The 14,841-nt window shown below is 37.3% G+C and overlaps 1 protein-coding gene across 3 annotated transcripts in view; it reads right to left on the bottom strand.

Annotated features, from left to right (window-relative positions):
* Nucleotides 1-3,016: 3,016 nt before the first annotated feature.
* LOC135750085 (centrosomal protein of 128 kDa-like) overlaps nt 3,017-14,841 on the bottom strand; it is a 70,207-nt gene continuing 58,382 nt past the window's right edge. For all 3 annotated transcript variants that reach the window (XM_065268856.2, XM_065268857.2, XM_065268858.2), the window contains 2 exons: nt 9,819-9,927; nt 3,017-4,572 (listed from right to left, as the gene is read on the bottom strand). In XM_065268856.2, the coding sequence (XP_065124928.1) occupies nt 4,472-4,572; nt 9,819-9,927 (210 nt within the window). In that variant the 3' untranslated portion in view covers nt 3,017-4,471. The remainder of the gene's footprint in view (nt 4,573-9,818; nt 9,928-14,841) is intronic.

Raw genomic sequence — 14,841 nt, 5'->3', positions numbered from 1 at the left:
TTGATTTCAATCTTTGACCTCACTTAGTTATATTTTAATGATTTTATGTAGAAAACAGTAATTTACTAAAAAATACTTTTATGTTCTCTACATAAATCAGCGTGGACTTTTCAACAGTCTCAAGGCAAGTCGTGTTATAGTAACGAAAATTTGGATTAATTTATTCGTGTTTGATGACACAATTTTACTCTGTTTTTCGTGTCTCTGGATACGAATGTCTTTTTTGTCCTGAATTTCTATCAATGGCTGTTCGTGTCTGTGGCACGACTTTCTTTATCGTGTCATTTTATATTTAGTTTTCCCATCATTCTTTCCTATTTTGAAATCATTGTCGCTTGGGGTTCGGGTTAGATTCGGGGTTTGCGTTAGGATGTAATTTTATGCATTGGTTTTTCGTCCGCTTTTAAAACTATTTTCGTCTGGAGTTGGGGTTTGGGGAAGTCGCAGAAAGTGAACCTAAACACCAGCGACAATGGTCAAAAATAGAAAACAACGATGAGAAAACAAAATATAAAATGACACGATAAAAAAAAAAAAACGTGCCACAGACACGAACAGCCATTAATAGAAATTTGTGCTGGGAAGGACGAAAAAGACATTCATCTCCAGAGACACGAAAAACAGCGGAAATCCGTGCCATCAAACACGAATAAATTAATCAAAATTTCCTTTACTATAACACGACTTGCCTTGAGACTTTTAGAGCACATTTTTGCAAAACCTGATGATCGATCCTAGCATGACACAAGGACGTCTGACCCCATGCATGGAGTTAAAACACTCCATGTCACTAATTTGCTTAAATGAATAGATAGATAATAGATAAATAGAATAGATAAATAGATAAGTCCATACATACCTTTGTGTCCCGTAACTCTGTCTGACACACTCACCGCTAGCCTAGCTTAGCACAAAGACTGGAAGTAAATGGCTCCAGCTAGCATACTGCTCCCATTATAATGCCAACATTTTTCTATTTATGTGTTGTGATTTGTACAGTCACACTGTGTATAAATAACAAAGTCATATATACCTTTCAAGGACTTTCCAGGTCCAATACCTTCAAATTCAAGGACTAAATGTGGGGACACATTTCAAGTGAGAGCAAGGTTACATTGTGTTACCTTTTAAGATACATTGTTACAACTCCTTTTTGAGGGAACTCGCGCTGCGTCACTGCGGTGACACTTTGGGGACGCCTCCAGGGGTAAGTGCGTCTGAATGTGAATATTAAATTCAACTAATGGTGAGGCTTAACAACAAAGACAGGGTGACGCGGGAGCCAGGAAGTATATCGCTATCTGAAATATTGCCAAAGACGGCATTACAGGGACACAGGAAGTATGGCAAGGGAGACGCAGCGTCTCGTTCCCTTCTCAGGGAACAACAGTTTCATACGTAACCCGAGACGTTTTCATGTGTCAAACACAACTATGCAAAAAAGCCTTTTGGTACGAATCAACATTCACATACAGAAGATATAAGCATTTAAAGCGAACAGTTTATCACGTGTGCATAAAAAATCTAGAATTTTTATGATATTATCCTACACTACACAGGGAATAATATGGATTTTTTTTCCAGAAAACTTCTTGCATAAAATAGATTCAAGCACTTTCAATGACCTGTATCTATGTATGTATATTTTCAAGAACTTCCCAGGGCCTTCAATTTTTTCCCTCAGATTCACAAACTTTCAAGGATTTCAAGGACGCGTGGGAACCCTGCATATGAGACACAGCCATCTTTTAACCGTAAACATACTGGGAACTATATTCTCAGAAAGTGAAGCATTGGTACTTTGGCAGGGTGATCTAACTCTGGGGGATACGGTGAATAAGCTCAAGTCCCAAAAAGTCAGCGTGTTCCTTTAAATTTGACTAAAGCATGCAGATTTAAAAATCTGAGGTCTCTGGGTTTTGAACCTTAATATGGAAATACAATCACATATTGAATATGTGAATACAATCCTGAGATGAAGTGATAAATCACATATCCAGTTTGATAAAAAAATAGTTGTCTGAATTTGCATATAGACATCATCCCTTTTGCTCTCATGAAACATGAAAGAGTGACAAGATGAAAAGGATGAAGAGGTGAAGATGAAGAAAAACCGAGCAATCCCAGCACTTGTTGTAGCACAGCTGTGGCATGCAGGAATTGACAGTGATGTATTTTGTCTGGGAGTCTGCAGTATGCCATTCTGTAGTTTGATTGGATCCAATGAGAATCCCAATGAAGCTGCAAGTATTGCAGCCCAACCCTCCTCTGGCAAGCAAATCAGTCACCGTTGATTTCGGCTCAGGCGATGGAAATACGTTATCACAGCGGGAGCCCACTGCAATAACACCTCCACCCGCCAGCATCAGACTGCATACAGCTGCTGCCAATACAGCACAAACTAAAGTGCATCATGTATAAATACATTGTAAGTATACTGCATATAAACTATAGAGGTACATAGGGTTTTGCAGCAGAATAAATGTAGTTACTGTAGTTTATTTAGTGTTACAGATCAAATCGGATCTCTGGGCGAGCCAAAAATCAAGAGCTGGAACAACCCAAATACAGCAAGAAAATCATGCTACAGTGACTCGAATATCATTCTGCATATCACTGAATCCTATTTTAATGCATTTGGCTTGCCAATATTTTAACCCAAAATCAACTCGAAGCTTTTTTCCAATGCACCCAAAATTAGTTTCATCCAAATGATATCTTGTTTGAAAACGACATTCGACTAAACTGCCATGATAATTTAGGATATATGGTACATTTTAAGTGACAATATAATATTATTTTGATTTTGCAAACAAATGTAAAGGCAATTTTTTCAAAATGTAGATTTTTAGATTGTATCTCAGCTAAATATTATCATGACAAACCATACATCAATGGAAAGATTATTTATTCAGCTTTTAGACGATGCATAAATCGCAATAAAAATAAAACGACCCTTATTATTGGTTATGTGGTCTAGCGTCACATATATGTACACCGGTTTCAGCTGGCACATGGATAAACAAATAAATATAGATGAGTGAGCATTTTGGGCTGAAAATAACCTAACATTTTTAAGAGTGTACCGAAAAAGTTATTAAAAGTGCAATAAAGCTGCCATTCCTAACAAATTGGTACTCATGCAATGTGACAGGGGCGTTTTTAAAGAATCAAATCAATCAAGATCAAATACATTTCTTGAATTTTTTATTTGACCATTAACATGGTTATTGTAATAAATGCCAATGGTGAAAAAAAATCAATTAGTAGACTGTCAAAATACTGTGCATAGGTCTTGAAGTGTACAAAAAACTGCACATATATTAGAAGAAATGTCCCATAAACACCCATGTTGCACCACGAGACTGGAAGCACAAAACAATTTAGTATATCAGGGATGATTTGGTTTTAAATTCACATCATACAGGTAAACCATTTATAGGGCAGAAGCCTCAAATATCAGTGGTCTGATCAGCGTGTTTTAAAAACAGACGTGTGCCCTAAAAATTGGGGTAAAAAAAGAATTCATTATCATTGTAAAAAATGTATACACTAAAATAAATAAAATGTATAAAATACAAATGCATACCCAAAAGGCACATTATATGATTTCCTGAATTCATTGTATAAAATGTAAAAAATGACTATGTAATATACATCATATAAAATTTGGTTTGTCTGTATTAGTAAACTATTTAAATGATTAAGTTACAGTAATTGATACAGTGAATTAGGGCGGCAGAATAAAAGTTTTGTTTCCATCATATATGTGTGTGTGTACGGTGTATAATAATTATGTATATATATAAATACATAATAATTATGTATATATAAATACACACACATACATGTAAATATTTAAAAAAATATTTACTTGTGTATATACATTTTTATATTTATATATAATTTATTTTATATATAAATAGTTAATATATAAATATATTTTTTTCTTACAATTCTACATAAATGTGTGTATCTATATATACATAATTTTTATACACAGTACACACACATATATGATGTAAACAAAAACTTTTATTCTGCAAACGATTAGTCACGATTAATCGTTATGCAGCCCTACAGTGAATATCTGTTAAATGTAAAGAAATTAATGTAAAACATGACTATAATATAGTATACAATACCAACATTAGTTTTTCTCTGAATATTTAAGAGTTAATAGCACATTTGAGAAGCATCATATTTAAATGATCTAATGATAAGTGAGCTTACACAGTTACAATGTATAAAAAGTAAGCAGTCATTGGCAAGGTTCATTATGTGTCATACAGACACTAACACACAGTAATAGTTATAAACTCTGATGTATAGCACAAACTACAAACACATCTCTGTTGTTGTAACACATACATGTGAGCATGAGTGCATTTGAGGTAGTGATGAGGAGTTTTTACACGAGGTCTCTTTGATGGTGGTGGACCGCAGTTGTCCGTGGATTCGTGTCTTGACGCTACATGCTTGTGTGTTCAGAGTTTACTCCATTGACATTGGAATAGTGCCGTTGGGTCCCACTGGAGTCCAGATCTGGACTGGTAAGATATTTATGTGGGGCTGAAAAAAACAGAAAAGGAAGCACAATTCAATGTATATGTGAGGTTATAGTTAGATTTTGCAAAATAGTATTTATTCTTTGTAACAGCATTGTAAAAATCATTACTAAAGCACTTCTTAATTGAAAGCCTCTGTCAGCATCTCAGCTGCAACAAAATCCGAACAGATAGTTTAAAACCAATACAAAATTATATTTCAGATTTCCTTTAACCAAAAGTTACAGATTGGATCTGGAACGAACTTGAGCTCCCAAAGGAGCCTGGTTTCTTACAAGATTTATACATCAATGAAGTTTTGGTTCCTTGCCACTACTGTCGCCTGTTGGTTTGCTTACTGGGAAACTGCTGACATACTTACAGTAGTTGCTCAACCAAAATATCTCCTACTGCCACTGCCCTGACAGAGTCTGTGAGGTGCCCGCCAAAGCACATTCTATTAATAGTCTCAATTATAATATTTATTTATTACATATTTTTTATAGTAGCTTAGCTTGGTTTACGCATGTTAACATTGTAAACAATACTAAAACATATCAACAAGTAAAATAAAATTAATTCAACAAGTGAAACAAAAAAGTTGTAAGTAGACTATAATCAAAAAAGTAGCCCTCTGGATTGTTTTATCCATTGGAGTAGCCCTTGCACACAAAAAGGTTGGAGACCCCTGATGTACGATGATGCCACGGAGGCTTCGACGGCTGCGTCACACGTAAGCGCAACATCACCAGCATGCGCTCGTGGTAAACAAATACCAGTACGCAGGTCGTAGCAGCAAACACACTGTGCGGTGATCATGCTGAATATCTGACACTGAAACTATCGTAGGCTATCTTTGGACGCAAGACCGGAAAACATCCGTCTTTGAATCTCTCTCACTGTACGACATAGGACCACAGATGAAGAGCCACGGTCACAGAAATTGCCATGATTATTTCACAATGGCAATCTTTCATCTGGGACAGCCAAAAACCGTGCAATGTATCCCGGGCTTAAGCTAAAACAGCTACACGTTAATTAAAGGATTGCTCCACTTTTACAATAAAGAACTTATTGGATTGTTGAAGTTGTGATCTTTTACTGGACCCTGCCCACCTGCCATACCATATGACCAGAAGTAAAGAGAGATTGTTTCGAGGAAGGAAGAGATTTGCGTTTTTGATTAAAGATTATGAGGGCACATGAAATTTGAAATAATAATAAAGCTCACATGAAAGTCATTTGTATAAAATACCACAAAAAAGTGGTGTTTATTATTTCAATTTAATTGCGACTTTAAAGAAAGTAACGTAATGTTAAAGGCACAATATGTAGGATTTTTACCATTAGACGGTGCTATTACACAATAACCATTACAAAGGTGAAGCTTAATGATGTCATATAAGTGAGTGGAACGATGGGAGATGTTGTTTTCATTAACCAAAGACGTATGAAATTCGCTTATGTTCATGGTAAGGTAATAAATAGTTTTTTACCTGTATGTTTGATCACATTATTTTATGCCATCGTAATGAATTAGCTGCATGTTAGATGAATATATAGTAGGGCTGCAGCTATCGATTCTTTTTGTAATTGATTAATCTAGCACTTGAACGATTAATCGATTAATCGGATAAACATTTTGTGTGTGTTTTTAAACAACCAAAACAAATAATGCATAACGAAAATGATGTGGCTGTAAAATGATCAAGCATTTGGCTTTTATAAAAAAAATAAGCCAAAAATAAAGCCTGTTTCAATTTTTACCCATTTAGTGTTTATAAGTGCCAGTGCCAACAATTAAGCAATTTAATTTATTAAAATGCACAACAGATTTCATGCAGTAATATAGCTCTGACATCAAAGTAAATATCTGGTTTATGTACATTTTTACACCTGCAGCATTTACCATTAGGCTACTAACAAATAATATATCATTTCTGGGGTGAGCCTATTTGCCATTGTAACAACCTGTGTGTGCATGTGTTTGTGTGTGTGTACACGCGTGCTGTGCGTGAGGAAGAGTGACACCCCAGTCAGACGTTCAGTTGCTTCATTGCAGTTTGGTTTTGGCAGAAATACATACATTCATTTTCAATAGAACGCTGCATTTGGTTTGCATCACTTGCATTGCGGTGCATTTTTGGTTAAGAATCCGTTCGAAAAATCACAACATCACGTCCTGCTGTATACAGTGAATGCTGAAATTATTGTTGCGTGGCTACATCATAGACTGTAAAAAAAGATGGATGACGCCTGTTCGCTCTCTTCCATTGGTGAGAAGTAAAGCCACCAGTGTCCTGACATGGCGCTGACATCTTGGGTCTTGAGTCTGCGCAGTATCGATTTCGGGACCAGTCATGCGCAGTAGTGAGCAGGAAGTGAAGCTGCGAAATCAAAACCTCACTCTCGTAGAATGCGCATATCACACGATATCACAAATAAAATGATGACCATCTGCCTAATATTGCATTCAGTAGGTTCCCCTTTTGCCACCAAAACCGCCCTGACCCATCAAGGCATGGACTCTACTCCACTAGACTTTTTTTTTATCAGAACCACCAGCATTAAATTATTCAGCAATTTCAGCTACAGTAGCTCGTCCATTTTTCCAGCTTCTAACACATCCACTTTGAGGACAGGTGTCAGGAAAAATGGATGGTAAGGATCTGAACCACTTTTGCAAGGGCCAAATTGTGATGGCTAGATGAATCTGTCAGAGCATCTACAAAACTGCAGCTCTTGTGGGGTGTTTCCGGTCTGCAGTGGTCAGTATCTATCAAAAGTGCTCCAAGGAAGAAAAAGCGGTGAACCGCTGACAGGGTCATGGGCGGCCAAGGCTCAATGCTGCCCCGTGTGGTCCAATCCAACAGACGAGCTACTGTAGCTGAAATTGCTGAAAAAGTGAATGCTGGTTCTGATAGAAAGGTCTAGTGGAGTCCATACCTCGACGGGTCAGGGCTGTTTTGGTGGCAAAAGGGGACCTACACAATATTAGGTAGGTGGTCATGGTGTTATGGCTGATCGGTGTAAATACACATATGCAATGTAATGCAAGTGATTTTCGGATATTGTAATACAAAAGCTATGGCTTTAAGCGCTATTTAACATTCAGCATAATAAAAGCATTGTTGATGCTTGACAAATTACTAAGTGGCTTTCATATTTAACCTCATGAACAGTAAATCATCTTATCGGTCATTTCTTATTGCTAGACAAGTAGATGCACATTCAAAAATGAAGAAAAAAAAGAGTTACTGACATTTATAATATAAAAGACAAAAGCAGTTCTATGTAGCTTAAGTTTTTGGCGCAGCTGCAGGACTATAAAGAAATCATTTAATAAAATGTGCTGTTTTATTCGTAAGTCTAGAGTGAGTGCATAAGCCTGTTAGTCATAACACACTGTTATAATACAAAAAAATCTCTGTTTTGTCCTTATGGGCTAACAAAAACTGAAACCGCTTTGTTTTCATAATTTAATGTGTTCTGGTATAAAAAGTGAGATTGTGTAAGGTTTTTGTTGGTCGTGCTGTACCCATCACAACAACGTTCGGCTTTTATGTAATATTTGTTTGTCTTTGCCATTAAACACAGTAATGTGAGATGATTTTGGCTGGGGATCTGAGCTCAGCTGTTTTTATTCTGGCTGAGTACCATCTGTAGCTAGAGTTTTGTAATTTTTTTATAGTGATCCAACTATCCACTTTTAATCCACTTTTTTAGTATATATGCCAAGCTTCATTTCATGCTACTGCTGGGGACTTTTGTTGCATTTCTGTTCATATTATTGCAATTTCTTGTGTCTTGAATGATATACAGTAAACTGTGTAGGGGATAAGAAAAAAATTCAGACAGTGTAAATATGCTTTCCATTAGAGTGAATGAAGTCATGTCAGTGTCACGTGAGCTGCTTCAGCGCACAAACACATTGTGCTTGATATCACATAGTACAGTCCCTCCTTAAAGGGGACAGAGAATGAAAAACCATTTTTACCTTGTCTTTGTTGAATAATGGTAGTCTACCCATATTCACAAACATACAAAAAGTGCTAAACATGCTAAACATCTCAGTCTCATAGAAATTCCTCTTTTAGAAATGTCAGCCAGAAAACGGCCCAATCTGAAAAACTGATGCTTATGACATCACAGGCATCTAACTGCCCCTCCACTTTAAAATAATTGGCTAAATTTTTTGAGTGGCAGCAAAGTCAGCCAATCAGTAATGAGATTGCAGGTTAAGCCAGTAGGGGGAGCCAAATATGTGCAAAACCACTTGTTTAAAATCCCCCACCCTAATAGAGCTATCTGAGAGAGGTTTTTAGGAAGCTTCTAAGGCATTACAGACCCAAACAAAAAATTTTTGTCTACATGTCACATCATAGAACAAGGATAAATACTCCGTTCAATCATTCTATGTCACCTTTAAAAACGTGATTATGCGATCTTATGATTCAACGCATAATCAACCAAAGTCCGCATATTTATGCGAGGGGCTGCATTTTTAAAAAACGCTGCACTCCGTGCGCAAAATATGCAGGTCTTGCATGATTTCATAATCCCCGCATTTTGTAGCAAAAATCACATATCTTAGCAGAAAGTTGAAAATTTTGCATTTTCCTCACACAAGCGCAGCCATGTCCCCTGTTGCCATGAGAACGTTATGAAGTGATGTGATTTAACGTGATTAATGTGATCATCATTAAAAAGCTGCAAAAGCTGAAAGTTCCCGCAATTTTTGCAAGTTCCTGCAATTTCATCGCATAAATATCCTGCATAATCCATTGCATTTTTTAAGAAAATGTGCCGCAAGATTAAGAATTTTTGCCTGCAACAATCACAAAAAAACTCAGCGTTTTTCTGAAAGGACTGATAGTACAGTGTTTTCCAACCAGGGGGGCCTCAGCAGATTTCCAAGGGCGCCTCAAGATGACTTAAAATTATAAAAAATGGGCCAAAACAGGCACCAAAATTAGCTAAAACAAGCAAAAATCTACATGTTTCCTATTTTTCTGGCCATTTTAGTAGCGAATATACATCTGTCTAGTCATTCCAAGCTCTAGTTAATTGTATGTGGAAAATGGCCTTCAAATATTGTTGTGGGCAACTAGGAGGCTTCGACACAAAAACGGTTGGGAACCACTGACATAGTAGATCATATGGTTCAAAAACCATAAAGTTATTAAAATAGCTCAGATTATTAGTCTGTTTTGAAAATGAGTAGTCATTACATTATTTATAGATATACAGTTAGAGATAAGAGGTACTTACAGGTATGGTTAGACAGTGTAGTGCTGGTAAGGAAATTGTTCTGGCTGCGCAGGGATGATGTCAAACCAGTAAGATGAAGACTGCGACTGTCAGCATCAGACTTCTCATCCTATAACAAACAGCATTAGTTGAATCTGAGCTCAGATTCACATCACCATTAAAGGCCGGGGTATACCTTTTTTCCGCACAGCTTTCCAAGTAATGGATCTGCTAATGTTCAAAAAGCACCTCAAAACATTTCTTTGCACTAACTCCTTTGTCCCCTAACTCCCCCCTTCCAATTTGTTAAGCGACCTTGGGTACTATGAAAGGCGCTATATAAGTCTAAGTTATTATTATTATTAAGTATACTCCCCGCGGCTAAACGCGAATGGCCGCGTTCGACACTATACGCAATACAAATGTTTCTTATTCAAATTATTACTCTACCAGGCCGTCAGCGCAGCACTGATTTGGTGACATTTACAGTACATTAAAACATTAGGATAGGTGAAGAAAAGTAACCGATCCACCATTGCAAACACAGTTTAGAACAAACAACAAGACAACAAAGAACAGGAATCAAACATTATGGTAACAAACATGCTCCACAGCTTTCTGTTCTTGGAAAAAGTAAAAATTAAAGAAGAAAAACGATAGTGTGTGTGCAAATGCTGTCTATTTCCTTTGTATAACTGTTTATAGTGGAGTGTCCTGTCTAAATATTTTCACGCGCATGCGCTGTTGTACGCGGACTGTACGCACACTTTCCGCGCGGTCTCAAATTCTGGGCGACCGCAGACACTTCTGATGACGAAAATGACGTCATGTGGACAGCGCGCATATAAGCTTTAGGCTTAATGCTGTATGATTTGAAACCCTGGACCACCAAAGCAGTCCTAAGTCACATGGGTACATTTGTGGGTCAAAATTATCAATTGTAATGCCAAAACTCATTAGGATATTAAGTTCTTGTGAGATATTGTAAGATCGCTGATACACGATAGTATAGTTTACTCATTTATTTATGAGTTTTTTTTACTTATTTATGCTAACTTTCTTAAAACTAAAGCCATTACAGCATTGATTACAGTTTAAATCTATTGGATTGCACATTGTTTTAATCATTTTAGATCAATTGTGATATATTGTATTGTTTATTTTATTATCTACTTTAGATCAACTGAGTTTTACTGTATAATCTGTGTCAAAATGTTGTACTTCCAAAAGGTTTTTGCAGCAGTTCTGTGTTGAACACACAGACCGTAAAAAAAGATGGATGACGCGACATCGCCTCCCTCCATTGTAATGAATTGAAGCCAAAAATGTCCGACCATGGTCGCCGCCATGTTACGTAAAAACGTCAGTTTGGAGCCAAGGCATGCGCAGAAGGAATCGCTGTGGAGCCAGGGGCGTGGAAGTATCAAACTTCCGCCCAAGCGATCGCGCGACCAATTCAACCACGCCAATCTTAACGACACGCCCCGTTTCTATAGCATTAAATTACTAGCTAAAAAAACATATCAAAGAATAGAACACTTGAACATATATCAGCGTGATAAGAACTACTTAAAAGGACCAAAACCATCTTTAGGAATTTTTTATTGGAAGTGTAAATATATATATTTTTTAGAGCAGAGCTCCATTCGTTTGAATAGAGAGGGTGGGGTTTATGACTTGCACTGCAGCCAGCCACCAGGGGGCGATCAAAGAGCCAGAGGCTTTACTTTTCAAGACTTATGAGGCACACCTGGTTGAACACAATGGCAATCAGAGGCATAAATTAATTTAGTCCTAATAAACAGATTATATTCAGTATGATACACAGATGCATCTCATTTCTGGTGTAAACAAACATTTTTGATGTCGAAAAGGAAAAGAAACATGACAAAATTACTCTTTCTAGTTAAGTATAAAGCGTTATCTGGATTTTTTCGTTATTTGTGAGCTGCATCAACTCGTGCTAGAAACGCAGATGATGTAACTCTCAATTTTCCTTGTGATGTGACAAACAACAATGTTCTTGCTGTAATCAACAAAGCATAGAAACATAAATAAGAGATTTATTTTGAGGTGTAGACAGATTCATTGGATTATAAGGAGGCATTAAAAAGTTTTGCTCTTGAGAAACAGACATGCAGTGTCATCATGATGTCTTGCTAGTGTTTTTTGATGCATAGCCTACATAAAGAATCTTTCTGATTGTTAAAATATTCCTCTTATGTAGGCCTACACACTAATTAAACTTAACCATGGCTACATTATTGATGGATTATGATGAAATAAGACTATGCAGTCTGTAGAACCAGATCTGTAAACCAGAGCCAAGTAAAATATAATTTTTAAAGCCTTAAGTAATGTTCACCAGGTTATAGTGTGATGGAAATTATGTGTGATGCTTATGACATTTCATTTTTTTAAAGGGATAGTTCAGCCAAAAACGATATTAAACCCATGATTTACTCAACCCCAAGCTGTCCGAGTTGCATATGTCAATCGTTTTTCAGACAAACACATTTTCGGATATTTTAGAAAATGTTTTAGATCTTTCAGTTGATTAAATGTAATGTTACGGGGTCCACGACCTTCAAGTCCAAAAAAAGTGCATCCATCCTTCACAAATGAAATCCAAACGGCTCCAGGATGATAAACAAAGGTCTTCTGAGGGTAATTCGCGCGGTGTTGTTGTAGAAATATCCATATTTAAAACTTTATTAACGTAAATAACTACCTTCCGTTAGCACCGCCATCTTAGTCGCGTCCGCATTCAGGATGAGAGCTTACGCAGCCTACGGAGGCTACTCTGCTGCTGCTCTGTGCCCCCGCCCTCCGAATTTGTCATACGTCACTAAGAAAAGTGCGTAACACTACGCTAATACTCTCTCCTGAATACAGAGGAGTCTAAGATGGCGGCTCTACCGGAAGGTAGTTTTTTACGTTAATAAAGTTTTAAATATGGATATTTCTACAACAACAGCGCGCGGATTACCCTCAGAAGACCTTTGTTTATCATCCTGGAGCCGTTTGGATTTAATTTGTGAAGGATGGACGCACTTTTTTTAGACTTGAAGGACGTGGACCCCGTAACTTCACATTTAATCAACTGAAAGATATTAAACATTTTCTAAAATATCCGAAAATGTGTTTGTCTGAAAAACGACAAACATATGCAACTCGGACAGCTTGGGGGTGAGTAAATCATGGGTTTAATATCATTTTTGGCCGAACTATCCCTTTAAGCTATGGATAAGCTCAAGGACAACCTTCTGATCTCTCCCGTGAATCCAACACAGAAGTGACTTAAACTGCAATTCATCGACTGGCCTCTAGGGACAGGCTCCAAAACCGAGTCAACCCCATAGACCCCCCATGTTAAAACTCCCAACTTTCCAGCAGAAATAAATATGTTTACAGCCTGGTACAAAAAGTGTTTGTTGTCTATATAGCTATAGACCTTTATGACAACTTTGAGGGGTTTTTTTGTAATTCATCTGTTAAAGTTATATTAAGCCTTAAAGTTCAGTAAAATTAAGGGCGTGGCCACTTGAGTGACAGGTGATATGACTTTGTTGTGACTACTGTTCAGCTAGGCAGGCAACCAGGCACCTCAGCTTCACCCGCGTCCCGCCTCTTTGACATTTTCGGTTATCCGTGCACTGCTGGTCTTTCTGATTCTGCTATAAATTGGTTTGCTGACTACCTATCAGGGAGAACAAAGTCTGTGGTCTTGAAAGACTGTAAGGGGCCAATAAAACCAAACGTGTTTATGGCAGTCGCAGGTGCCTTTTTTGAATTATATTCTATGGGCAGTGTGTGTGTTCACACTGTTTATGCGTGCCGAACGCCTCGCAGTTTTTGCCGCCGGTGGCAGCACGCGTTTTTGAAGGAGCGCTGAGAGCGGAAAAGCAGCCGACGTCATGCCGTCTTTCCATTGTCCAATCGAATGAGGGGAGAGGGTGGGCCTTACGTTGTGGTGAGGGACATTTACAGTTGCTTTGAAGAACCGGACTCCACTCGCGCTCACTCTCTCCTGTGTGTTTGTCCACCTCTCATCCTCAAACAAGGTCAGAGCAAGCGCCCTCTATTCAAAGTTTCTGCTAATATGACAGTTAACAGCAAAAGTGCACTCATGCTTCAATATTTCATTGACAAGACAGCTGACTTGGTGGTTGCTTAGCAATATAAAAAGCCGAGTCACACTGCTCTTTTTTTTAAAAAAAGGCAGTGTGTCGCGCCTTGCGTTTCCAAGCGTTTAAAGCATGTTCGGTGTGATAAGCCCCTAAGTCATGTGTTTTGTCAGTTTCAGTGTTTTTCAGTTTTGAGGCCCATTTCATTTTTGTAATACATAAATAATATTTATGTATATTTAAAAATATATATTTACATAAATAATAATTATGTATAACAGTCAGCATTTAATACTGTTCAGTCTCGCCTTTGTCAACTTAAGCTGGTTTTAAATATAGACAAGACTCAATTAATGATGTTTTCAACCTCTAAAGTTGAACAAAAAACTTTTTCTGATATTTTATCATCGCAAGGAACTAAAATTGAATGTGTTACGAGTTATAAATATCTGGGCATAATAATGAATAGTCAATTAAGTTTTAATTAATTTTTTTATTATAGAAACAGAGCCTTATTTTCATTTAATGCCAGAAAATATTTGGTATCCTCAACATTTCTACCTTTGTTGGATTATGGAGATATGCTATATACTGTACAGTATGAATGCCCCAACACATTACTTAAAAAAACTTGATACAGTTTTCCATAGTGCCTTACGTTTTATTACTGGGTGATCAAACGCATCACTGCATTTTGTATGAGAAGGCCGAGTTACCATCCTTGCCGATTTGCAGTCTTAACCCACATTATTTGTCTCTCAATTTCGCAAATTCCAATGGACGCTATACAACGCCGATTTGATGCATCTTAAAGTTCCTAGAGTTGGAACAGAGATAGGGAAATAATATGTTTTACATATAATGCCGCCTCCTCTTGGAATTATCTACAGCATTGGTCACCAACCCTGTTCCTGGAG

The sequence above is a fragment of the Paramisgurnus dabryanus genome, chromosome 12 (assembly GCF_030506205.2).
Source record: "Paramisgurnus dabryanus chromosome 12, PD_genome_1.1, whole genome shotgun sequence".
NCBI classification, from domain to species: domain Eukaryota; kingdom Metazoa; phylum Chordata; class Actinopteri; order Cypriniformes; family Cobitidae; genus Paramisgurnus; species Paramisgurnus dabryanus.
Note: the sequence above shows the minus strand (reverse complement) of the source record. Positions and strands in the feature narration are given on the sequence as shown.